This window comes from Buteo buteo, chromosome 22 (genome assembly GCF_964188355.1).
Source record: "Buteo buteo chromosome 22, bButBut1.hap1.1, whole genome shotgun sequence".
NCBI lineage: Eukaryota > Metazoa > Chordata > Aves > Accipitriformes > Accipitridae > Buteo > Buteo buteo.
In genome coordinates, this window is record NC_134192.1 from 3,680,314 (window position 1) to 3,705,929 (window position 25,616).

At 40.1% G+C, this 25,616-nt stretch overlaps 1 protein-coding gene across 1 annotated transcript in view; it reads left to right on the forward strand.

Annotated features, from left to right (window-relative positions):
* Positions 1–25,616, forward strand: part of TRPC5 (transient receptor potential cation channel subfamily C member 5) — a 65,688-nt gene that overhangs the window by 19,028 nt on the left and 21,044 nt on the right. The window contains exons 3-5 of the mRNA XM_075053724.1: positions 14,405–14,741; positions 18,048–18,187; positions 22,183–22,505. Coding sequence (XP_074909825.1) covers positions 14,405–14,741; positions 18,048–18,187; positions 22,183–22,505 — 800 coding nt within the window. The remainder of the gene's footprint in view (positions 1–14,404; positions 14,742–18,047; positions 18,188–22,182; positions 22,506–25,616) is intronic.

Sequence of the window (25,616 nt, forward strand, 5' to 3'; positions counted from 1 at the left end):
TAAGTGCTTTAGGGACACCAACAAGTAGTGAAGAATTGGTCTGGAGAAAGGTAATACAATGTATCAGGTCAAATGTTCCTTGAATCTAGGAAGGGTGAGAAACTCTACTTCTGTTTTTTTTACTGGCCTGATAGCCACAGATGCTGCACCCACATACACCCTTCAGCAGCCAGGATACTATTGGCACTGCTGTGTGTAGATCACTGCTGATTTTGACATCTCGTCACAGTTCAGGCTCACTACTGACATCCAAGCATAAATCTGTGGCTACCCTTATCTTGTGTTTGCATTAAGAAACTGCAAGTCTGAAGGAGTTTGGTATATTTGAAATGTAGTGCTGAACAGTCCTGAAGCTCTTTTATTTAAAGTAACAAATTTTTAATCTTTGCTTGCTTGCTTGACAGTTCTTAGCTCTTTTTTTTAGGCATATTTGACTGAATTCCAAGCATATGGACAAATTCCATGTTTTGTGACATATTCATGACAGTTCCAGCATATAAATGATAGCAAGTATGCTCTATGTTGCCAGCTAAGTCAGTGCTGTTTCCAGGTAGAATACTGATGGGCAGGAACAAAATGAATGAGTTTGGGAAACCAGCACTACTGAACGCCCTCATCCTACCCAGTTATTCACAAATACCTGATGCGTCCTGCAGGATGGTGTTTGTATGCAACAAGATATTGCAGTGGTTTTCTTAAATTGGTAAATTAGTCCAATACAAAACACCAAGCAAGGTACAAATGTCATTGCCAGCTTCTGAAAAAAATGAGTAGGAACATTTGTCAGGGAGACACTGAGAAATGCCTTTTAATCATGATTGAAGAGTATCAGACTGAGAGAATTTTTGTGGGGACGGGAAGGAAAATAAAAACAAGTTTGGTTTTGTGAAAGACAGTTCTGCAGAGAGAAACAGCAGACTTTTTAAAAGTAGATCATCTTGTTCCACTGAAGCTTTTTATGTCTTAATATTAAATGGGATTGGATTGAATGGAGAAGCTTTTTATATCTCAACATTGACAAAGTTACAAGTCAAATATCTAGTAACCTAAGACAAAAATCCAAAGTGGACCTTAGTTATTTTCTGGGGCTGTAAATTGTTACTGCAGTTGTTATTTCTTTGTATTCAGCGTAAAGAATGTGTAATCTCACATAGATTTTAGACTAATTGCTAGACAAATTTTCTGCAGCTTTTTTCTTTTTGAGTGAAATAAACCTCAAAATTTTCCCCAAAACATGAAATGATGCCATTTCAGCTTATTCGGGCAGATACGTTCAACTTTAAGATTCTTTCTAGAGGTGCTGTTAAGAAGAAATTGGTAAAGAGATCGTTGCCTTTGCATGGAGGGGCAGTACTGTGTGTTCTGGGTAGGGAGTAGATCTTAAAGTTACTTTTTCTTGGTACCGGAGTGAGTGATCTGGGAATTCAACAGTACTCTTCACCAGACACATTTTTCAGTGTTCTTGTCTCCAAGGCATTTCAGATGAACCCACTGTGCCTTTTTTTTTCCCCCCATCACACTTCTGTACTGAAGAGTAAATGCTGGTTTGTTCCAGGTACAGAAAAGTAACAGCATTCAAATTTCTAGTGCAGGTTGATGATCTTCAACAGTGAATGTACAGGACTGAAAAAAATCCTGATGGGAAAAGCTAGACATCTATGGGCAGTTCTTGCTCCAAACTGGGGCCTTGGAGGAGAGCTTTTTAAAGCTAGTTAGGCTGCTAAATATGCAGGTAAGTAGGCAATAAGTTTTTAAACAGCGTGTAATCTGGTTAAGTGCCTAAATCCTGTTGGAGATTAGACACTTATCTTGCTGAGGCATTTTGAAATTCCGCTGCTGAATTAGCTGCATCTTTTGGCACCTGGCTGCTGGAGAAAAATCTGATTTTATACGTTGAGTTTTAGCAAACAATTAGCAATCATCAGCCCCACCACAGACACAAATCTGTGTTCTTTGCACTGAATCTAGTAGACATATTCATGGTATACACAACTTCATCTTTTGATCTGGCCTGAGTGCCTCAGTCTTCACAGTGAGCAACCTGGACGATGGCTGGATTAGCAAGGGGAACCACTTCAGTTCAGTCGTACCTCCAGGGGAATACCGCCCTCATCACAAAGGCTCTACCTCAGTCTGCATCCCCAGGTAAATCTCACTGCCAGTGCATTTCTGCCTCATGACATAGATACGGGTTTCATGTTTACAAGGGTAGAAAAATCTCCCATTCTTTTTTTCCAACAAAAAAGCCTGGGAGATACAAGTTTTGATTACTCCCAAACATTACATGTGTTAAGTATTTTATAAACTGACAAATGGGTCGCTCATGAGGAAGACAACCTTTTTCCTTTGGAGGAGGGCCAAAACAATGGGAGAAGAAATTTCTTGCTTTCCATATTTGTTTTTAATAAGACCATATATCCTGGAAGGTAAATCACTGTTCACACAGAAGGAAAAATTTCAATTATACAGGAAAGATTAAAATATGCCCTAAGGTAGCTTTGTAGTATATTTTATGGTAGTAAATGTTAAAACCATGCTGTGCAATGTTCACAAGCTCCCTCTCCATCTTAGGTATAGAATGGTTGTGTCCTCAGTTTCAAATTACAAAAGGGCCCTGATCATTTCTTTAGAAGATAGGAAGGACGTAATAATTGTGATCACTATTTGCATCACAGTGACAAAATATTAGAAAAAAATGAGGACAGCTCTAGTATACTGTGAAACACAAGTTCAGTCCAGCACACACACATCAGTTTTCTCAGTCCACTTCTGAAAGAAATTATTTTTGCAGGATCACAGCAATTCATGGTCTAAGAGACAAGCAGGCATTTCCTAAATGCTCTGTAGTATATGGCATTTGTCTTCATATTATTACTTTTCTCATTTTTTTATTCATGACTAATTTTGGAAGGAGAAAGATGCTGAAGACTTAATACGAAAAGGCACAGCTCAGCTGTTGAGGATCAATCTTCACTATGCTGTTCTGGCACCAAATTAGCTCTGCATTTGTTAATTTGTTTGCATTTCTAAGAAAAGATGGGGAAAAGTCATCTCTTAGGATCTTGCCAGTCACATAAAGCACAGTTGTATCTACAGTGTACCATTGCTGTATTAGAGAATCAGAGCATAGGCAGGATGCAAATATAATTTTTATGTCCTTTAAGGTTTTTTTACATTGCCAAAATAATGTAAAGCAACCATAGTCTAGCAGTGAAACAGGTCTAAAAGGGGAGATTTCTCCTTGTATATAACATTCTGCTAAGCCACAAGAATAGCAAAATACATTCAGCCTATTCCTGCTTTCCTGCTCTCCATCACAGGTCATTCACATCTTCAAAATGAAGTGAAACACCACAGTAGTGGTTTTTTAGTGCTTTGCATTTTTCTGGTACTGGTAGTTGCAAATGGCTGTGCCGGTTTAGTTTATATGTCTGTAAGAAATGCACACAATGCAAGGCACTCAGAAAAAAATTTATTTTACCTATGACTATATTGCTTAGCACTTTCACCGAACTAGATCAAAGGAGTGCATTAAATTCACTCTCAGAAACCTTAACCTTAGCCTCTCTTACTCACTGTACTCGAATCAATGACAGGAAAGGAGAGAAGTAGAATTGTTTGCTTTTCTAATTTAAAAACAGTGCTCTTTGCTGTTTTCTCCTCAGGATGAAGCTTCAAAAGTTCTAGTTCCTTTTTTCCAAGACATTTACATAGACAAGTACCTCCTGAGATACAGTACTGAAGTGCATGAATAATCATTCCTGCCATGCCACATATTTTTCAGCTGTGTCTTGACTCTTGTCAACTGTGTGGCTGCAGTTAGACGCACAGCATCATTCTCCAGGGAGTATGCATAAACCTGGCAAATTTCTAAGGGCACTTCAGTTAGTGTATAAAAAGAGCTTTTAAAAATATCAGAGATGCATGAAAAATGAAATGTGAGGTCTGCAAAAATCAAAGCTCATCTACAGCACCTTGTTTACCTGTTTTGAAAGCCATTCAGGTATCTTGATGGATAGCCACAGATCTTTCTTTGCTTGCAAGGCAGTGCTAAGTTATTCTCACATGAATTTGTCTGTTTTCTTGCCACACTGCCTGGAGGTATAATGATACAGGGCTGAGTACTTGTATTGTGCTCTTTAAAGGCACAATAAAAAAGCTAGCTTTTTGGTGACCCTGCAGAACTCAGAAGATTAATAAACAGGCTTTTACTTTCAGGTTTCTAGAATGAAATCATACCGCATCGTGAAAAGATCTTTATTAGGACTAGATGGAGGAAGCAGAGCTGCTCCTTGTGGAAGCTTTTTTCCTTTTTAGTGACCTGGAACATCTGTATCCCTTAGGTATTAGATGGTGAGGAATGGTGTGGTTATGCTAGGTCCAGATCTGTCCTACACCACAAACCTGAATGTAAGTTTAGGGATTTCAAAAGCACTGAATGTCCAACTGTCACCTTTCATTTTCCAACAGCATTCATTCATTCATTCTTGTATGCAGCAAAGTTACCATCTGATGTGTGAACAGTGGCCTATGCTAAATGAAGCTGTTTTTTCTCAAACTCAATCCCAGCAGGCAGATGACCACATTACAAAATCTTCCATGCATGTGGTACTAACAGAGCTCTTATCAGCAGTCTCAGAAGCAGGACTTTGGGGTGGCAGGTGGGGAGACTTATCTGCATTTGCACCCTTAAAACAGTCTTTCCTGCTGATTGCTGGTGGGGCAGCAGGGTGAGTGGTGCATATCTTGGAGCCCCTATTCTATAGGTTTGTACAGTTGCCAGATCTATTTGTTCAGTTTTGGAAATTAGCATGGAAATTTAACCCATACAGGGCATTGTGTTACAAAAATTAGGACAAGTGACATTTAAGTGTAACTTCCCTTCAAACTTGGAAGAAGAAGAAATATTCAGAGAACTGATGGTTCATCAGTTTGACAAAGTGGACTTGAATGTTTATTTGAGGAAACAGTATTATTTGGTATATTATTCACGTAACACCAAAATGTTCTAACTTGATGAAGGTTAGCCACATATTGCAGCTGTCACAGAACAGAACTGCAGAAGACTCTCTGTTGACAGCAAAATCATCTCTGACTAATCTCGCCATGCACAAATTTGAAAAAACAACATAAGACCGGTATGTCAGTCAAGGACAAGGACTCTGCTTGTGTTAGCGTAATGTGTAGAAGGCAGTAAATGCCTGGATCATTCTTTAAGTCATTTTTGGTGTCTCGTGCCTCCAACTTAAATGATCTCTCAGACAAAGACAGGAAATATGTTGAAAGCTAAAGGGATTGGCACTGTTTTAAGAACATTCAAGAATGATTTAGTGAGTTTGTCAGTTCCCTTAACTTCATGTATCCCATCAGTCTTCTTGCCAGCAAGAGAAGAGGCTTGGGAAGCCAAAGTTGAAGTACAGGACGTGATTGATTGGCTTTCTATAGACAACAGAAACTGGAAAGAAGTGATGCCTTGTATGTTGTATAAGCCAAGTGTTGAGTCTTACTGCATCTAGAAGTCTAGAGTGCCTTTCAGAGTCAGCTTTACATCAGTAGTGAAGAGTATATCATGTTTATTTCATACTTCATTTTGAGTGATACCCTGAAATAATAAACTCTATGGAAAAAATATTGCTGTGGATTCTCGCTTTTGGATATAGAAGTGGTCGTTGTTACTTACCTGATTTCTGTGAATTTCAGCTTTACTTCTGTAGCTTAGTGAAGAGAGTTATGAAACTCTATAGAGAAAAGAACTGAGATTCCACTCCTCTTACACCTCTTAATGTATACATCAGATCCATCATCATCCAGACAAGCCATTTTAGGTGTCTCATGATTGAGAACACAGTTACCTCATAGTTCTTCACTCCAAGAAAAGTGAGATGGATAGATGGGTTAATCATAACCCCCCCCAAACTGATATCTTTTGCAGAATGGCATTTAAAAGCTGTGACTGCATTTTTGTGTTCTTATTCTTTCTCTACAAACCCCAGCTGGCTGAGTAAACATCCTTCAGCAAAGCATAGGTCCTCCTCACCCTACAATGGTGATATTACTCAGAAGCAGAGGTAGCCTTTAGAGGCTCCCAAGAATGTGAGAAGTGTTTATAGAATGCTGGTCTGTTCTTTTCCTGGATATTGGAGTAAATTTACTCATTCAGGAGAAGGTAAGGTAGAAAGAAAAAAGAAACATAGTTTCAGTGTAGGTATTTCTCAGGTCAGAAAGGAAGCAGATGAAAAATATTTTTAGAACTTTTTATTAACACTAGTAGGGTAAAGTAGATACGCATTTAAAAATACTTGTGAATGACTTTTAAAATTCTCATGTTTGCTTTACTTATCACTTATTTAATGTAAATGTTAGAAATTCACGAGGGAGAATAAACACAGCCTTTTACTTAAAAGTCAATACCTTCTCCACTTCAGCTAAAGCCTGTGAGAGCTCCCAGTGTTCATTTGCAAGATCTGTAACTCTTGAAGTGCTGCCTGCAAGAGGGCTTAGGAAACTCTGCAAGATTTGTCTCTAAACAGTTTTTAGCCTGAGTGTTTTTTCAGTGCTTCTGTAGAATATGTCTGATATCCCCTGTTCAGCTCTTGAAAACCAGTTAGTGTGTTGTGAATTAACTGACTCTCTCAGGTATATCGCTCATATTCAGCACTTGCTTGTACTACAGGACTCTGCCTTTGGAAACCCAGTCTATACCTGCTTAATCTTTGTAACAGAACTGTATCCTGGCATGTTTGCTGAAATACATCCTACAGGAATTTATTTATCAACTGTAGTCTGCTGTCTGCTAAAATAAATGCTGAAAAGTTTTGCTTACGTCTAGACTCTTTGTGCAAGGTCTGAGCTAGAGGAACCGTGTTCTGGTGGGGTGTTTGCTAACAGAGGTTGGCCCCCAGAAGCACTGTTCAGCAGCTTCCCCTTTTTCACTGCAGAATTTATACCTTCACTTAAATCCTGCTGACACAAACCACAAATATAAACCTATAGCTAAACACACATTTAAGCACTCTGAGTAGAGATGGATTTAATTTCAAGCTTAAATACTTTGTTAATTGCTTCTTCCATGGGTACGTACCCAGGGTTTGCAAGCCTCTGCCATTGTCCTAGAATATGTGGGACCTCTTTTATTTAAATATTTAAGCCAATCCAACATAAATTTGTGAAAACTATGAATTTTGATGGAACTGTAGCAGGCTTTCAGATGTTATTCAGTCTTTTCTTTTGCCAGCATATACATCACTGGTGAATTTCCAGTTGCTACTGCTTAAGCTGAGTTCATGTCTGCTACCATCAAGAGATGTTATGGACAGGAGACCTTTAGTTATAATTCATGTGTCATCATCACTTACAATATTTTAAGAACAGATTAGACAAAATTTGGTATAATTTGAGGCCATATGTTCATCTGTGGAGGATCTGGAGTTTGTTGTATTCACCAGCAGAGGGATTGAGCAATTTGGGTAGCACCTGGTTTTCTTGAAGGACTCTTCCAGCTCAGCTAGTGATCTTAATGGCAGGAATGACTGCCATTTGGATTTGCATCAGTGCTTCACTGTTAGTAGTAACAGGCATGTGAGTAGCAGCTGTGTTTTTTATAGGATATTCATCCTATATTTTCCTGAGAAAAAATATTATTTCTTGGCAGTGCCTGATGAGGAATGTTGAGTTGTAGTCCCTTTTCCCCAAGTTACACAGCCTCCCCTCCAACTTCTTTGTCTCATTTCTTCTTTTTTTTTTTTCCTCTTGCAGAAAGTACTTAATTAACAGGATGAACAACCATTAGGTGTTTACCCTCTGCAGCTCACACTTCAGCAGCAGAATGTAAATAACTTTGCAGTTATTAACAAGGTTGAACTTTAAAAAGAAATGTGCTACAAAAAAGAATTTTCTTATTCATCTCACTGTTTGTAACACTGCAAACTTGTGGAGGCTGGTATTTCTTATGTAGAATATCTGATCGCATAGGGCTTACTGGCTCTCTGCAGCAGACATCAAATTAGGCCACAGATAGTTTCTTGCTTGTCTTGGGCTAGTTTAGAAATGTAGCTCTTTGAGTATTGCCCACTGTAATTTCCTTTAAGAGCAATCAAACTGATACAACAACCACACTTCCTTTCTTCCTCAGAAGATCCTGTCCTTGGTACGAGATGGAGGCAGAGTGGTTTGCCTGTTGCACTGGAGGTGCATTGTGCTACTTGCTTCTGAGCAGGGGCATCTGCAGGATTTGGGAGTGCAGGAGGAAGATGGGATTTTAAAAGTTCATTTCTTTGCACGCCATTTCATGTTCCTGAAGTTGGAGTAAAGAGGATCACTTTATTGCAGAGTGTGATCCATATGCCTGCTAACATTGTGCCAAGTGTTACAGCATGTTTGGGCTATTGGACAGTGTGTATTGAGCTTTGTGGGTTTGGCATTGATTGATAAACCCAAGCCTGTGGTAGGACTGACAGTGTAGGAGTTTCCTGTATCTTCATGGGAGGAAAGAAATTCTAGCCAACTGATTCTGAAAGTTCAAGTATGAAAGGCTGTGCTCTCCCCAGTCCATCTGCAGTTGTATTGGTGTGTATGGGGTAGGTACTTCTGTGCCTGGGTAGGTCACCCTTGCTAGCAACCTGGGATGAAGAGGACCATAGACCTGCTGCTCCCAGCCCTGCCCGGCCACACCGTGCTCACCAGCACAGGGGGGAGATGTGTCTTCAGAGACATCTCCCTTCAATCTGCCAGAGAGGGGGTGCAAGGTAGTACCTCTGCAGGATGGGACAGGGCTTTCTACTGAGTGGAGAAGGGCAATGGCATTTATCCTTTTCATGATAGAATTGGATTCACAGGAAATCTACATTCTTTGCAGATCTTGCTAAAATATATACTTATGCTACTACATCAGACACTGCAATTGCCCGATTGTCACATAGACTGCAAAATCTAGCTTAGTTCATGTGAAAATCTGCCTTTCCAAAGCCAAAATAGCTTTAATTATAGAGGGCAGCAGCATGTAATAATACCCCCAAACACAGTAACCTTGCAGGTATTCAGCTGCCATGTTTTAGATACTGTGGGATACAGTGCTGTTGGTGAGATCTAACCTATTGAAATGAGTGTCAAACGGGAACTAAAGTTAATTTCATGGCTCCCATGCCACATTTGGCTCTCAGTGGTAACCTCATTGGGAGCTGATGTAGCTGACTGATAGAAGAACTCGGTCCTGCTTATTAACACAGGGCTCTGCAGTTACAAATTAGTGCTTATTCATCTATGAAGAGCATTCACTATCACCATCCACAGCAAGAGTACAGAAAAGAACTCCAACAAACTCCAAACAGAAGAGCCTGTTGGCAGCCGTCACGATGATAATCAGAATAAATGCAGAGAGATACTGTGCTCAGCCCCTGTGATGTCTATCAGGGAGCTATTTCAGTTGCTCCCTGAGGCATTCACATCTCAGCCCATCTGTGTCTGATCCTAAATTACTTATGACTATGAGAGATAAGGGATTTCCCCATAGATAAGGGGAGGGGGGGGTAGAACATAATTTCAGTGTTTGATATTTATATTAATGGCACAGCATGCAGAAAGCATTTAAATCCTGAGAAGTAGAATTTAGGTGACATAAAAATATCAGTAAAGATTAGATATTAAGAAAAAGACACTCCATCCAGCAGCTGTTTTTTTCCCTTAAAAATTTTCCCCTTGGTAGAGGATCAGGTGACAATGAGCATGATGAACATTGAAAATGAAATTCTCTAATAGCACAATCCAGCTGCAAGCCAAATGTTACACAAAGACCCTGGCAAGACTGAAAGAAGAAAGAGAGAACATAAAAGACTTTGTATTGCAGTAGTCTCTATCCTGAAAGTGCTTCCCAACCATGACTGAAGTTGCTGATCTCACTTCTTGGAAAGGCAAAGATACTTATCCCCATTTTCAGAAGCCAGGAGACTGAGCATCTTGCCCACTGGTGACACAGTGGCATTGTCCTCACAAGAAGGTATTCTGAGTTGCATCTTATCTCCTCGTCATTAAGTGAACTGCATCTTCAGCTAGGGACAGGTTCTGCTCAACAGGTAATGGAGGAGGAGCTTGCTCTTTGGCTTACCTCCCCCAGAAATACATCTACAGGCTTTGTCTACAGGTAGGGACAATCCTGGACAATGTTATGCTAGCACTACCACAGGCTTCATAGCATTGAATGTTTAGTTCATACATTAGCTGAACTGATTATAAATGCCACCTTTTGGAAGCATTTCTTTTCACTAATGCAGCTGTCAGAACATTCTCCATCATGTCTATGGGATGATGTTTTGTGCTGCCATTTGTAATAGAGATTGGAGGCTCCTATAATGCAGCAGTCCTTGAAAAAAATGCTCGATACCATGCGTGTTATGTATTGGAGAAATACACTGTTTGCAAGTCATATGCTCATCTTCTTAAACAAATAGAGAGCTTCTGGCACAGTACATCTGCCTCTGATTCTGGACCATCTACAAAACTGGGACAATACGCAGTTTTTTAAATTACCACAATCTCTCCTTTTCACTGTGTAGAAGCTTCAACTGATACCAAATCCTGTCACATATGGTATGTTAATGTGAAATGATAAAAGACTATGATATACACATGCGCTATTTCTGTCTATGGTAAATGAAAGGCTTTGCAAGAAGGTGAAAAAATGTATTTGGGACCCTACTTACATGGAAATTGAACTTGTACTCAGGAAAGGCCTTGGCATAAGTAGTGTTGGAGAAGGCAACTTGCTTTTCCAGATCTCAGTTCTGTCTATTTGCAAAGTAGAAATAAGATTGTTTCCTTAACTTTATGAATAAATTTGAAATTATGGATGATAACAGAAGTTCCACGATATTATTACAGTTCCAGGCTACTTCACACCTAAAAGGGCTAAAGCTGAGCTTTTTCATGTTTTTATATTTTATGTGCATTGATTTAGCAGTATGAATCCTAGACAGTCTTTAATGAGTTGAGCATTCAATGGTTTTGTCTAGTCAATGAATTTGATGGTTTAGTCTAGGTAACAACACCTAGAAGCAAAGATGAGCCTGACATTCACAGGACTACTTAGGGCAATAGCTAGTTTCTGTATTCTTTCAAGTTAACACAAAGTTACTGAAAAGCAATTGTCTCTTTAGGCAGCACACCGAGGGCTTAGTTGAGTTCTTCAACACAATTCAGAATTCCAGTGTTTCTGCACACTGGAAATTCTGTTTTTCAGCCAGCTGTAGCCCTTGCACTACTTGAGATCTAAGCTGCAGTATTTACTAATTTTAAATCTGTGATTAGTAAGTTGGACTAATACAAGTTAATAAAAGCCTACTCTACAAAAAATAAGTGCTTAGCCTTACCTTTAATAAAGACAACATTTGATGGTTTGTGACATTAGGGCGAGTTTCTTTCTGTGGTGTGCTTAAATTTCCCTTAGGCCATTTTCAGTGAGGTAGGAATGGGCTTGATTGGAAAATTTAATGGCTTTTTCCATTTCCATTCCTTTTTGCCAGGCTGGTCTTTAAAGCTGCTCTTTCATGATGTGTGAATTTCTCTCCATTTGAAGAACTATCAGATACAACACAGAAAGCAGATTTTAGAAATGAGCTATTAGGCAGAGAAGAGGCACTTTTAAGATGCTCGCAAGTTGCACAGCAACCAGGGGAACATATAGTCATTTGATTTCTCAAATGACTCTGACTTTGACTCGAGGGAAAAACAGTTTTATCCTCCCTTAGAGCTTTCTATCATATGTGATAAAGAGAAAATGTGTTTATACATTTTCCCCCTAAAAAAAAAAAAAAAAAGAGTTGTACCTCATCTCAGAGAAACAGCAGCATCTATTACCATGTAAATTATCACAGAACACATCTGGGCACAGCTCCTGTTTGTGATCTTAAATGAGAAAATATAGCAGTGTTAGCAGTATAACCTTCCATTTCTTCTAGCTTTTAGACATAACCCTTCTGAAATCATAGATTAAAAACCAACCAACCAAACAACAACCAGTGCTTGATGTTTTTTCAGTTTCTGTAGAATTGTTTCTTTCATCACTGTCCCAGACTTGGAATTTTACAGTAATATTTTCTGATTGTTACAGGCAACAGGTCTTGGCTTTTTCTGGAGATCATCACCATATCAGCTATCACCCAGTTTCTGCTGCATGCACATGTAGGTTGATTCCAAATCAAATGCATTTCTGATTTTCTTTTCTCATGCTCTCTAGAGCACGGTGTCACTTGTATGTTAGATGCAGCAGTCATGTTTATTATAATAATAACACATAAACATCCAGCTTTATAAATGCCAGATATTCTTCTTGGAGATCTTATTTTCAATACTAATTTTGGTCAGTCCATATATTTGAACTATTCAGTCCAAAAATGGTCTGATTCTGATATAAACAGCCTGTTATAGCATATAAAATATATTCACAAAATCTAAAAATACCTACAGAAATTAATTACTTTATCAGACCGAGCAACTAATTTTTCCTTTCGCTTGACCTTGGTTTAGTCATTTTGAACATGGCAGTGATAGTGCTCTGCTTGTATAGAGCACTCCAAGAACTGCACATAAAAAGTCCTCACAATATTGGGCAGTTTTGGCAGTGAATGAATATTTAAAAGATATGGGTGTGTGCTAAAGCTTTTATTAAGAAATTGTCTCTTTCACACCAAATCTGATCTCCTGGCGACTAAGACCTACAGGAAGTCCTAGGTATCTTCAGACATGATGAGAGGAGCCGTGTATCTGTCTCATAAATGCACATGTGATGGCTGATTCAGTATTAGCCTAGGCCATGTCTACACTGAGTGCAGTAGTGTCTACATAGAGGCTTCTGCCAGGGTTGAAAAATCATACCCATTTGGGGTGATAAAACAGTAAGACTCTTGTATTCAGAAGCCAGTGCTGTTGCTACCATGGCATAGTCCTTCCAAGAGCTGGTTTAAATTGTAGCGGTGAAAGAGTGCTTTGCCTGAAAAAATCTTCTCGGGGGAGGGGAAGAAGAGTTTGGTGGCACTACATGCCTCCCAGAGATCCCTTTTAAATATAGAAGAACCAAGTGTAATAAACAGTACTGTCATCTTCAGGTTAGTCACTACTTTGAGTCTCCTTTATAAGAGGTCTCTTCTCCTTGATAAATGCTGCTAGTACTATTGTGTCCACTGGAAGTGTGATTCTTTCTGATATAGCTGTGTCTAATCATAGATGTAGTTATATTGCTACAGGAGTATGTTTATCGATAACTGTATCCATGCGAAGACAGTTTTTCTGGTTTAATTACAGCAAAATAAGTATAACAAGCATCCTTAGAACAATAGTTGAGATTTGCTTTTGAACTTGCAGAGCCCAGTGAGAAATATGAATTTAGTAGATCAGAAGTATAACTTCATTAAGATGGATTAGAAATCAAATCTGTGAAGAAAACCACAATTGTCTGGGGCTTGCAGACATCTCTAGCTATGGGTCTGAAAAGTTTTGAAAACCATGGGGCTGTCCAGGTATGACAGGAACATAAAGTCTTCTGGCATAGACCAGAAATATCATGGCTTAAGTTTGACATTCCAAATGCTATTAGATATTAGAACAGCCTGAAGTAGTTGCAACCTGAGCATGTCTGGTATGGAGTCACTGAGATGCAATAAATCACCATCGTAATGCTATTTTTTGCAGAGTGAAAGTAAACTTTCAAGTGTCACTTTTGGTACTGTGATCAAAGATTTCTTTTTGCATCTGCTTAATCTCTTATATTTTACAACTGCTCTCTTCCTTAATAGTGAGGCAGATTTACAAATATGCTGTCCTGCTTCCCAACAGATGTCACCTGGCTGAACTTTACATTACTGCATGCTGTCTCATGCCTAGCCCATCCCACACACACATATGCTGGCCTCCTTGCACAAAACCACGTGCAGCACCCCACACACTTCTGGAGACGTTCTCTCTCCCTCTCTCACACACAGACTCTCAGAGCTTCACACCTTTTCCCTCTTCTCTCATCTTTTAGTCACTTCTTTAAGATGCTGACAGTGAATTGTTTGAGGCAGTTGAAACCTGAAACATTCTGAAAAGAAACATGCTGAAAGAGAAACACATGGGAAGAGAAAAAGCTTGTAGTAATTTTTGTTGTATCACTTTTGCACGAGGCTTCATATGTGGTAACTGATCTATATAAGGATGCTTCAAATAGAAAAAAACTCATAGAAGAAATCTTAAATCCTATGTAGAAAAATAAGAGCGAAATCTCCCTCCTTTCTTCCCTCTGTCTCCAAAATATGCTTTTCCACCCCATAGCCAGCCCCAAAGTTAATCTGAGGGTCTCTGTGGGCTCTAACACATATTTGAGGGGGAGTGCACATGAAGTACCAGTCAGTAATAATCTTTTTTTTTTCCTCCTCAGTTTGTTGCTCAGCCAAACTGCCAGCAGCTACTAGCAACACTTTGGTATGACGGTTTTCCAGGATGGAGGCGGAAACACTGGGCAGTAAAACTCTTGACCTGTGTCACCATTGGACTGCTATTTCCTGTGCTATCCGTGGCATATCTGATTGCACCGAAGAGCAGGCTGGGACTGTTCATTAAAAAGCCATTTATAAAGTTTATCTGCCACACTGGCTCTTACCTAACCTTCCTCTTCATGCTCCTGCTGGCATCGCAGCACATTGTCAGGACTGACCTTCACATGCAGGGACCACCTCCCACCATCGTGGAGTGGATGATCCTGCCCTGGGTTCTAGGTAAATCAGAAATACAAAAATGCCTGAGCCACAGCCACCTGACTCGCACCCATGGCAACTGTGTGGAGACTCATTCCTGATCTCAGCATCATCAGCATGTAAAGAGATTTGGCAGCCAGCTTCAGTAACTGCATAAAACAGCTGGGCTCCTTCTGGAACAACAGATCCTGTTGGCCTAGGGCTCTTCTGCTGTTCATATTGCCATCTGACATGCCTTTAGACATGACCCTGAGTAAACTGCACCAGACGCAGCACTCACTCTCCCTGTTTCCCCCATGCTCTGTGCAAGGAACGGGTTAGGAATTAGCTTCTGGGTCACGCTAGTAACAAATAGTGTCACTTCTCGTGCTGGCTTAGTTCTGCTGGCTGGTACGTGGCAGAAGGCAGTGCCGAGAACCTGTCTCTGCTTTTGCCTTCTCACTGATCTGCTCCTGGAGCCAGTGCGCAGGTACCGGGCCTGTTTATTCCTGGGCTCCCAGACTCCCAAATAGCCTACAGGAAGGCAGCAAAGGGAAGATAAATCTCAATCTGCTGTATGCCTCTGTGCTGATAAACACTGACCAAATCAATATTGAGTGCTCTAATATAAACAGGAGAAGGAGGGCATGTTTATTATCAGAAGGTTAAACGTGAGGCTGTTATTCTGGTCTGGCTTGGGCAACCACAACTGTGAAGAAAAGGAGGTGTCCATGTTCCTGAGGGCAGGATGTATGGGTGAGGTAGTGAGATGGGATGGGAGAAAGCAGATAGAGGCACTGAGGAAGAAAAGCAGAGAAGCATAGTTGGATATATTTTTGATGAGAGAGCAGTATTTACCGTTTCAAACTGAGCTCCAACACAACAGCAAGTGAAGACCTGTGGACTCCATTAGAAGCATGATCTCTCCTCTAATTAAGCTCCTATCTCCCTTGCCGTGCCATTAACGTGTAGCACCACTGTGAGCTGGGCTGTTACTAGGACGCCTGCTCACAGGGCATGGTTTCCACACCCTTATAGCTCTCCTCCAGCCTCTGTCCGTACAGCCCAGGTCAGTTCAGTGCAAAACCCCAGAGGTCAGGTACAGTGAATTGCAACTGTCTAGTAGGCATCAATGGCCTGGAAAGCCATGCTGATGCTTTCTGAGGATACCCCTCACAAACCTCAACCTCTGGAGCTCTCTGTACGGCTCCTCAGTGCTTCTCGTGGGTCCACCTCTGCTTTTCTGTGCCTGCCGGCTCCCCTCTCCTGGTAACACTGGGCCCCAGCTCCTCATTTCTGTGGTGCCTCTGGATCAGGCTGGTTCTGTGCTGAATGAACCTAGCTGTTCCCCATGCCAAACCTAAAATTGCTGATGGAAAACAAGGAAAGAAAGTAAGAGTTGCAAACATGCTCACAAATCACTTTCGATCATGACCCAGGGCACTTGACTCCTTGCATAGCTGTACCACAACTTAGAAATGGTAACTCAAGCCTCATTATCTTATTAAACTGATTTATGGCATTGAAATTCATGCCTTGGTAGAAATTTCAGAATAAGCTGAGAAGTTTAAATGTCTTTTCTGAGCTTAGGTGATCTCTTCACTTTATCCTTAACTTCATGGTTAAAATTGAGGGAAATGGTAGGCATTTCAGCAAAATTGATTTGCAGATGAAAGAAGGATAATCCATTTAAGAAACCCTTTCAAAATCACCTCTTACAGCTGTCTGCTCTTCTTTTTGAGTTCCTTTGTTTCGGATAAATAGGGACATTGGGGGACTGTTTATTAAATGGAGAACTTAGAACAGTTTCACCAGATTAAAGGTTATTATTTAAGAAATATTTTCCACTATAAAAGGAGAGAGAGAACAGGCACACACAGCATTGCTGTAACTATAGTAACCAGCAATGATAACTCAGTATAAATACAGTGTATGAGTTCAACAGGCTCCTCTCCATTGATTTTTTTTTTTTTTTTTATGATTTTGTGTGCATGCAAAGATCTGGAGGCAGCTGTAATAAAATTACCTTTTTGGCCTTGACATTATGCTTGCCTGACCATTCACCTGCCGGCCGGCAGCTGAAGAGCCAAGGTTGGTTATTTGGATGTTTGCAGCAGTTCATTTCAACATTATCTACTCTTCAGATTGAACTTTCAAGTCCTAAAACTTGAGTTGCGAGTAGCATTTCAGTGACCACTTCAGTATCCTGTGGTTAGGCATAGATAGCAATTTAGGTAACTATATTGGTTATGCACCTGGAGGTGTATTTTGTTGTTTGTGTTTTTTTTCACACGTCTCAGGTCTTCATTCAAGGATAATGTTGTAAACTGGGTAATGCAAAACACCTGGGGGCTCTAACGACCTTCTCAGAAGCATGTAGGCAATGAAGGAGCCTATTTGCCTTTTAATGGGACTTAGGCTCTCAAAAATACTTAAACAGTTCTACAATAAAGGACATAGAAGTTACTTAAGATTAGAATTGTATGCCAGGTGAGTTTAGCAGTCTGGTAATTAACTTCAGAATCTGCCCCTCATCCCTCCAGCTGCAAGGAGCTATAGTGAAGGTTAGCAAGTGCCAAAAATTATTACCAGAAGGAATTTCAGAGTTGAGATGATGCGCTCTGGCTGTATCCTCAGGAACAAATATTCACCTCACAAAACCCATAGCCATATTTGACATTAGGTGAGTCATTGCTGAGAGATGCGATGCCAGGCTGCAGTGCCCTTTTTCATGCTGAGTCCTCCCTTTTTTCACAAATAGTTCCTGTGGGCTTTTTGTGCAGCAAGATGCATAAATACAGTGACTGAGCATAGAGAGTCAATTCACTTCTTCCTTCTTTGGTGTGATATTTCCAGGTCAGGGAGGAAATGTACTGGCACGCAGAGGCTGGTACTAGTGTTGCATGTTCTGCAGAGCAAGTCAGGAAAAATCAGTACAGTCCACCTGAGCAATGAATTACTTCTAGTTTCTATGAGAGCAGACAATCTTTTAGAAACTGTACCAAATACAGTTGCTTAAATAGTTTATTGATGTAGAACAAATTTCATCTGAGCCAATCCACTCATACTAGTTATAATTAAGATATGTTTCAAGCAGTCTCCTTGTGTGCTTATCTGGAGCCCTGGATAGGAAACTTGGGTCTTTTTCATCTGTCTCTAGACTACCTTCGCCACAGAGTTGTAAAATGTCTCATAATCAGCAGTATTATACTTTGTAGAAGACAGGAGGGATGAGACATTTTTTCCAAGCTGTTAATTTAGAATTGTCTCTTATTACATCAGATATACACAGTACTTTAATGGCGAATAATACCTTGTCATGACAATGAACTCTCTTTCTTTCTACAGGTTTTATCTGGGGAGAAATCAAGGAAATGTGGGATGGTGGATTCAATGAGTATGTACATGACTGGTGGAATCTGATGGATTTTGCAATGAACTCCCTCTATCTTGCAACTATCTCCCTTAAAATTGTGGCCTACGTCAAGGTACAGTAACTTGGGAGAGAGAATTTGTAACTTGCTTGTGAGAACTGTAGTACACAGGGTAGAAACTGTCAAAATCACAGATCAAAGAGAACAGCTGCTTTTCAAGCAGCCCAGTTTTGAAAATTCACCTGGAAAGCTTATTAATTTGTTTGGAGAATGATTGTCCTTCTCATCCTGGCTTTTGATTAAGACTGAAGTAGATTGTTTGGGCATTGGGTAGAAGTTTACCCACTTGCTGTCTGTTTTGTAGCTACTTAGTTGTCAGAGATATGTTTTGTTTTCCATACCGACACTGGACCTCTTTCAACAATGCTAGAAATAGTGAAAACATGATTTTTAAATAAAACAGTAAAGGAAAAACAAGAATAGGTTTATCTGAAAACATCTACAGCCAAGATTTATAATCTGTAGTCCTACAGATCTGTAGGTTACTAATCAGAAGTTTGTGAAAAGCCTACTAAGAAAAGCAAGCCTGCTAGTAGGAGGCTTCCATCTGATATAAAGGAGTCAACTTGCTCTCTTCAATACAGAGTTTTAAACTATAGGCAAAGAAATGACAAAAGAGCATGCTGGAGCTTTAACACCATGTAGATTCTTCACTGTCATGTTCCATTTACGGCAAGAATGCACATCAGAGCTCATCCTCAAAAGCACCTTCCACATTTATAAACTTCTGATGCTCCAAGTTAGCATATGCACATGTTTTGAAGCCAGAGGATGGCCTGAAGCACTTTCCTTCTGTCTCTCTTTTTTCAAAGACACAGACGAGACACAAATGGCCTCCTGCAAACTTCCTTATGCAGTGGCTCTCTTTGACTTCAGTTGGAGCTGCACGCTTGGCCTGATTCTTTTCTTGGTATGAATCAGCAGTAACTTCACTACAGTTAGTATAATTATACAGGTGTAAATCAAGTAACTGGAGTCTGCTCCTTGGCCACTTGTGCACTTTCTATTGTTGGTGTGCTGCTGTGATGGTTTTGCCCTGGTAGAAGGGTACTACTTCTTTTAGCCCAGCTCCTAAAAACCAGGACAAGCACTTCCCCAAAGCAACCTTGTTTAGTCCCACCCAAGCATGTATGCAGGCAGAGAGGAAAAGAGGAGAAAATTTCACAAAGCTCATTGACTCTAAAATGGCAAGGCTTTTATAAAAACCTCTTTAGCAAGCAGTCCTGCTATGGGGCCTTTTTAAAATCCAAAAGGCTGCATAGCGGTGAGTTAGTTTTTCAAAGGGAGAAGCTTTAAGATAGTTGCTGTTCCCTGAAGAGGCAGCTCTGTAACAGCATCAAAGCAGGAACAGATTACATCTTTTTTCTCCCAACATTCAGAAGCAGTGAGGAAATCACAGACTTGAAAGGTTGGTCTTTAAACTGTGAGCAATAAAAAAAAAAATATGCTGGAAATCATAAGATTCATGAACAAATCTTAAAATGTTAACAATCTCGTTCTTTCTCTTTCTCACACACAAATTACTAGAAGAGCTGTGCATCCACAGAATTATACAGTCACATGCTGAGATATAAACTCATAGCCAAACCGCACATACAAAGGAAGTACAGCTTTGTTTATGTACTCTGTAAGAACTACAGAAGCTTACAGGCTAACTACAAAGACCTATATGCCAGCACACAAAAGAATGCTTACAGGAATATATCTGTTTGTGTACAGATCGGACCCACTTGGATTAGACCTGGCTGATCTAAGGTCTGTTCCTGATGAGGACCAATGTCAGACAATTCTGAGAGGTGCATAAAATCTTATGTAGGAGTAGTTCTGAAACAGTGTGCTCACAGAAGTTCCCTTCTGACCTATGTCACTTAGAGGTTGCAGTATGCTCTGAAACATGAGGATTTATAACATGATAATAGCTTCAAAACCTTTTGACTTGCAAAGGTTTTTGTTATTTATAGAACAGCCCCGAGCTGGAAAAGGCTGGTATATATATGCCAATATACCATATTCTAACATTTCTTAGAACTTCAAAGGATTACATGGACATTTAGCTTTCTGCCAAATATCAGAAAAATAAATTGTATACTGACACTAATGTTTTCCATCCTTGTTTTTATGTGGAGACTTTTTTTTCTTGATTTGACTGGTTCCAAGACCTGGCCCTAATATTGTCCAATACCAATGAAATCTTCAGGCTAATTATAGGGTGAAAATACATTCTTAATCAGTTTTCATGTGCTGTATTGAATTATCATGTAATGAGGAAGGGTAAATGTGACTGCCTGGTGTAACTTACTTGTACTATTCTGTATACATCTTTGCTGTGTTTCATCTTCATCTTCTGATGCCCACCCCAAACAACTCTAGCCTGCCCAGATACCCAGCTTCATTAGATACCTCTGAAATCTTGTTTCTCTATGATGCTAGGCTGCTCTGAAGACACTACTATTTTCCAAGCAAGGATATACCATCAGTTTATAAAGGGCCAAAATATGACCCTAACAAGTTGCTTTAAAATTAGATGTGAGATGCAGAAGACCTTTTCACATATCTTTACATGCAGTCTATGCTAAACCCTAGCAGAGAGCCCCTGGGCTGCTGTGTCCAGCCAGCATGCAGAAGAGAATTGCTAACAACTGTGCAAACCTGCTGTCTAGGCAGGGGAGGCTTTCCCATCACAACTATCCGCCCCCACTGCTGGATACTGGCAAAAAGTTAACATGTCTGCCTGTTTGTAAACATTTTAAGACCCATCTTCACATCAAGTTAACAGACTCAGGCCATGATGTTCATGTAATAAAGAACAGTTTGGAAATGTCAGAAGCAATCAGAGGTCATGCTGAAATGCCTTTGTATCATGTCTCAGCTCCTTCATACAGAGGAATAGTTTGAACTATCAACTTGTTTTTAGCTGTGTCCTTGAAAAAATTGTGCAGTCCTGTACAAGACCTTCAGATTTAAGTAGAAAGTCCCTGCAAACTCATCTGTCAGTATGATATTGATACCATTTCTTTTTAAAAGGTACAAAAATTATTTCAGGAGTCCTAACAAGCTGGCTATATTAGCTATATTATTCTAAGTACATTTTTGCCTTTTTATACATGTTAAATGAGCAGAGACAAATGTTAAAAGGACAATTACTCCTTGCTGTTAAAATGTCTTAGACTCCATTCTGGCGTGCCAGTGTAGTTACATTTATACAACAGCTCTTTTGTGTTACCTATTTGCATCTGGCTGCACTTCGCTCAGAAAATGCTTCTGCTTTTAGAGTTACATTACAAACCAAGTTAATGTTATAATTGATGCACTCAAATGTATCCAATATTTCAGCTGTAATTATGACCTCTGCTTTAGCAACTCTTTTAAAATTGCCATGACGAATTAACTAATAAGAAAATTAATATGAAGAAACCATTTTGGTTCTGGGCTGTTGGCACTTTTTTTTGAGATTACTAGGGAAGGAAAGCATCCACTTCTTATGCTCAGTTCATTGCTTGCTTTCTTCCCTCCCTTATCCCTCCCTTGCATTCTTCCTGGAACGTGCAGTGTTTTGAATGTACAGTCATATTTAGGAGGAAAAATTTAAAAAGGTAATTGGAAATTTCTGACCTGAACTCCTTTAAATGGTAAAAGAGGAGGAGATTGTGTATGAACCCATGGACCTGAAGAACCCGCAAACAGTAAACTCAACATTCGAAAGGCCTGTTTTCTAAATTTAGGCTAAGAACAGCCAACATACCAGAAGCCTCTAAATAAAAGCTGGTCCCACAACTATCCATGTCAGGGGGTCATAATCTAGCAGGGAGGGTCCATAGGAACACATCATTAAGCCTAAGTCTCTGCCCTGATCAAGTCAGCTTCAATCCTGAATCCCGGATGTTAGTCTGACAGTAGCTGAGACTTAAGAGTTTAAAAGTACTTCTTGTGTCACCAGTACCTGGTTAGTATTTATAGGTGAAGCATTAGTATTAGCAGGTGTGACTTTTTGAGTTATCTCAGAGTAATTACAAGATAATTCACTTCTATACCCTTGTTATTTCTTTCAGTACAACGGTTCTCGTCCAAGGGAGGAGTGGGAAATGTGGCACCCGACTCTCATTGCAGAAGCCCTCTTTGCAATATCCAACATTTTAAGTTCCTTGCGTCTCATATCCCTGTTTACAGCAAATTCACACTTGGGACCCTTGCAGATTTCTCTGGGACGCATGCTGCTAGACATCCTTAAATTCCTTTTTATCTACTGTCTGGTGCTTCTGGCTTTTGCCAATGGACTGAACCAGCTTTATTTTTATTATGAGACCAGTGCCTCGGAGGAACCCAACAACTGCAAGGGGATCCGATGTGAGAAACAGAACAATGCCTTCTCCACGTAAGATGTCCTTTACCTTTCTGTTTTTAAGGTTGACTTCCACTATCCCCTTTCTGCCTTTGCCTGTTGTCTGTCACTGCATTGAAAGTGCCTTTATTCATTCATTCGCAAATATCAGGTTAGCTGGTTGACTATGCAGGAAAGGTGTGAGTTAACTGGGGCAGACATTCTGCTGAGCTTTGCTGTGGGAAAGACTCTTATTTAGGTCTGGAAGCAGGAGACAATTGTTTTAGTTCTGGACCAAAGGGTCTCCCTAGATGATCCTGCAACTTAAATTTTATTATGGCTATGTACGATTTCAGTATATTTGAGAAAGCAAGTATCCTTTTGCCATAATAATAATAATTGTTTTGTCTGATTCCGGAGGAAAGGAGGGGAAGCTAAACAAAATGTAGAAAACAAGGGATAAACTTATGAAAAAAATTTATTAATAAATAATGTGATACAGCAACAACAACAATCTCACCTAGGCCATTTTTATTCATACATGATGTTGCAAGTTTCTCTGATTTCCTTGCAGTGGGGTGAGACCAAAATCCCAGCAAAATCTTTTTTGCTGGAAATGCTGGTACTTTACTGAGATGTTGGCATGGAAATTGCTGTGATGACAGCTGGCAGGGCTGAAAGAGATAGCATATGCTGAAAAATAACATGAATTGTCTTTCTGATGTATTTGTTTTAATTACTAATAGTTGAAATAATTATAATAATCAGCCCCCACCCAATTGTTCTTGCTGCTTGCACAGTACTTAAAACACAATGGGAAGAGAAATAAATAAAGCACGGTCTAGAAAAAGGCCTACGCCCTGCAAACAAGCAAAACAAAACTGTTGTCCACCACTTTATGCTAAATTAAATAAAACTTGTCATAATGCCCAATAATTCTCCACCCTTCCTCAGCTGAAGGCTTGAGGTTAAGAAAGGATTTGTGACATATTTGCACTGTTATCAAAAGCAGATGATGGTTGAGGCCACATGACTAGGTTGGAAGAGGAAAGGCTCCAACATTGTCCTGTGAGCTCCCTCCTTAGAAGAAGTGGGGGATTTTCATGGGATAGAGTCCAGCCTTACAAGAGCATCATGACCTGGTAGACCAGACGTGCTGCCATTTTCCACTACAGAGCAGGAACACCATAGGCTTGATTGATTAATTTTGTCATTAAACCCATCTATATCTGGAGGAAGTGAATAGAACTCCACTGTGCTAATGAAAAACAGAATTAAAGACTTCAGTCTTTTTTCTATTTTAATTGCTTCGCATGCTCCAGAATGTGTTGTGCTGCCCTTGCAGAGGAATTAAAGAACAAAAACTGTTCCTTGATCTACGTTGATATTGATGCAGCAGCCAGAGAGAGAAATGTTTGGCAAGCACAATGTTTGTTAAGTGGCAATTTCCAGCTCACGAAGGGTCAAACTCCCAAAGTTCAGGACTAGAGCCTGCCTTTCCCTGGAGCTATGGTGAACAGATGTATTCAGTTCTGCATTCTGGTTTGGACCTGTCTCCGTTGAAAATCAGTTGTTTTACAGATTTCACTGTCAGCAGGTTAGTGGAGAAAACAACAGCAGGATTTGACTAAAGAAAAAGAACGTTGGGTCAGCAGGAAAAAAAAAAGATTCTCAAGTCTGTAAGAAGGTATAATATCTTGGGAACTAGAAATGATGCAGAACCACTTAACAGAAAGTGTGCAGATCAGCTTAAATACAGACCACAATTTCTCCCACCCTAACATTCACTTCTCTCCCCTGCCAAGGAGAATGTAGCACAGAAAGGAAATTGAGGGGGCTCAGCCTTTATGGCAGAGGTTTGTTTAAAACAAAATCGCAGTGGGAGGGGATCCATTAGGACTGAGGTCTCCTGGCAGGGGACAGAACACTCTGCAGTTACTTTTTGTTTGAGACTTGCTTAAGAAATTTATTTAACATGTTCTTAAAAGTTTAAATAGTCGTTATTAACACCCCCAGTACAAGCTGACATTTGGCCCTTGAGCAGCTGCACAGCATGGGTGACAGGCTAAGAACGAGCAACCTGCAAAACGGAAAATTGTATTGTTGGGCTGGGGAGAGCAAGCATGGCTGGAGTGAATTCAAGCCAGGGCTGGTGTTACCTCAAGTTTGCTCATAGTTCATCCCTAATGAAAGAATAAGTATAAAAAGCTTTCAATCAGTACCATTTGATTCCTACCAGCATTTCTAGGCAGCCACACAATAAGATCTAATTTTGTAAGGGAAGGAAAAGCAGGACGCCACTCGTGTTTGTACAGCTTGTTTAAAATGTGACACCTATTTACTGGTGCATTATTTCCTACTACTCCCAAAGGATGGGTTTAATATTTTCTTGGTGAGGAAATTTTCTGCATCGCAAACACAGATCATGGAAAAGTAATATTCCTTTGTGACAGCAATGAGGTGAAGTCATGAATAATTTAAGGTTTTATGCTTTGGCCTCACCATCCCTTAGAAAGCAGAGTGTCTACTGTTTATGCAGACAATTTGAAAATATGTTTTATTGCTGTGACTCTGGCAACTGAAGGAGGGAGAAGAGAAAGGAAGAGGAGGAAGGGGTGGAGGAAGTCACACCTTACTGCCTGCTATGTCGTTCTCCCTGGAGGGTCACACAGATCGCTGGAGCCATTTCTCCAGGGACTGCGGGAGGTCAGGAGGGTTCCTGTGGCAGAGGGGGCCACTTGTTCTCTCTAAGTTGCCATGGAGAGTGGTGGATGGAGCCTTGAGATTTCCCCTGTTTGCTTAAGATCTAAAATATACTTGGCAGGAGGGGATGGTCTCTCAATCACAATTTCCAAAAGTCTTTTTTTAAAGCTGCTTCTCTGAAGTGATGTGAGCCCACCTGAAACACTGTGAAAAGAGATTGTGGTCCTGGCCTGTCATTAAACACTTAGGAAAGAGTAACTAAGCCTCACTTCTATGCAATGTTGCAGAAACCAGTTACTGTCTTTTTTGAGGGGGACTACGTGTCCACATGTAAATATATTGGCCTTAGTCTGGGCCCCAATTATACTCCTACTTAATACTGTGAATTCAGAGCAATACACTGATCATTTCTAAGACATGATTTCAGTTTCATGACAGGAACCTCTGTCTCCCCTGAGCCTA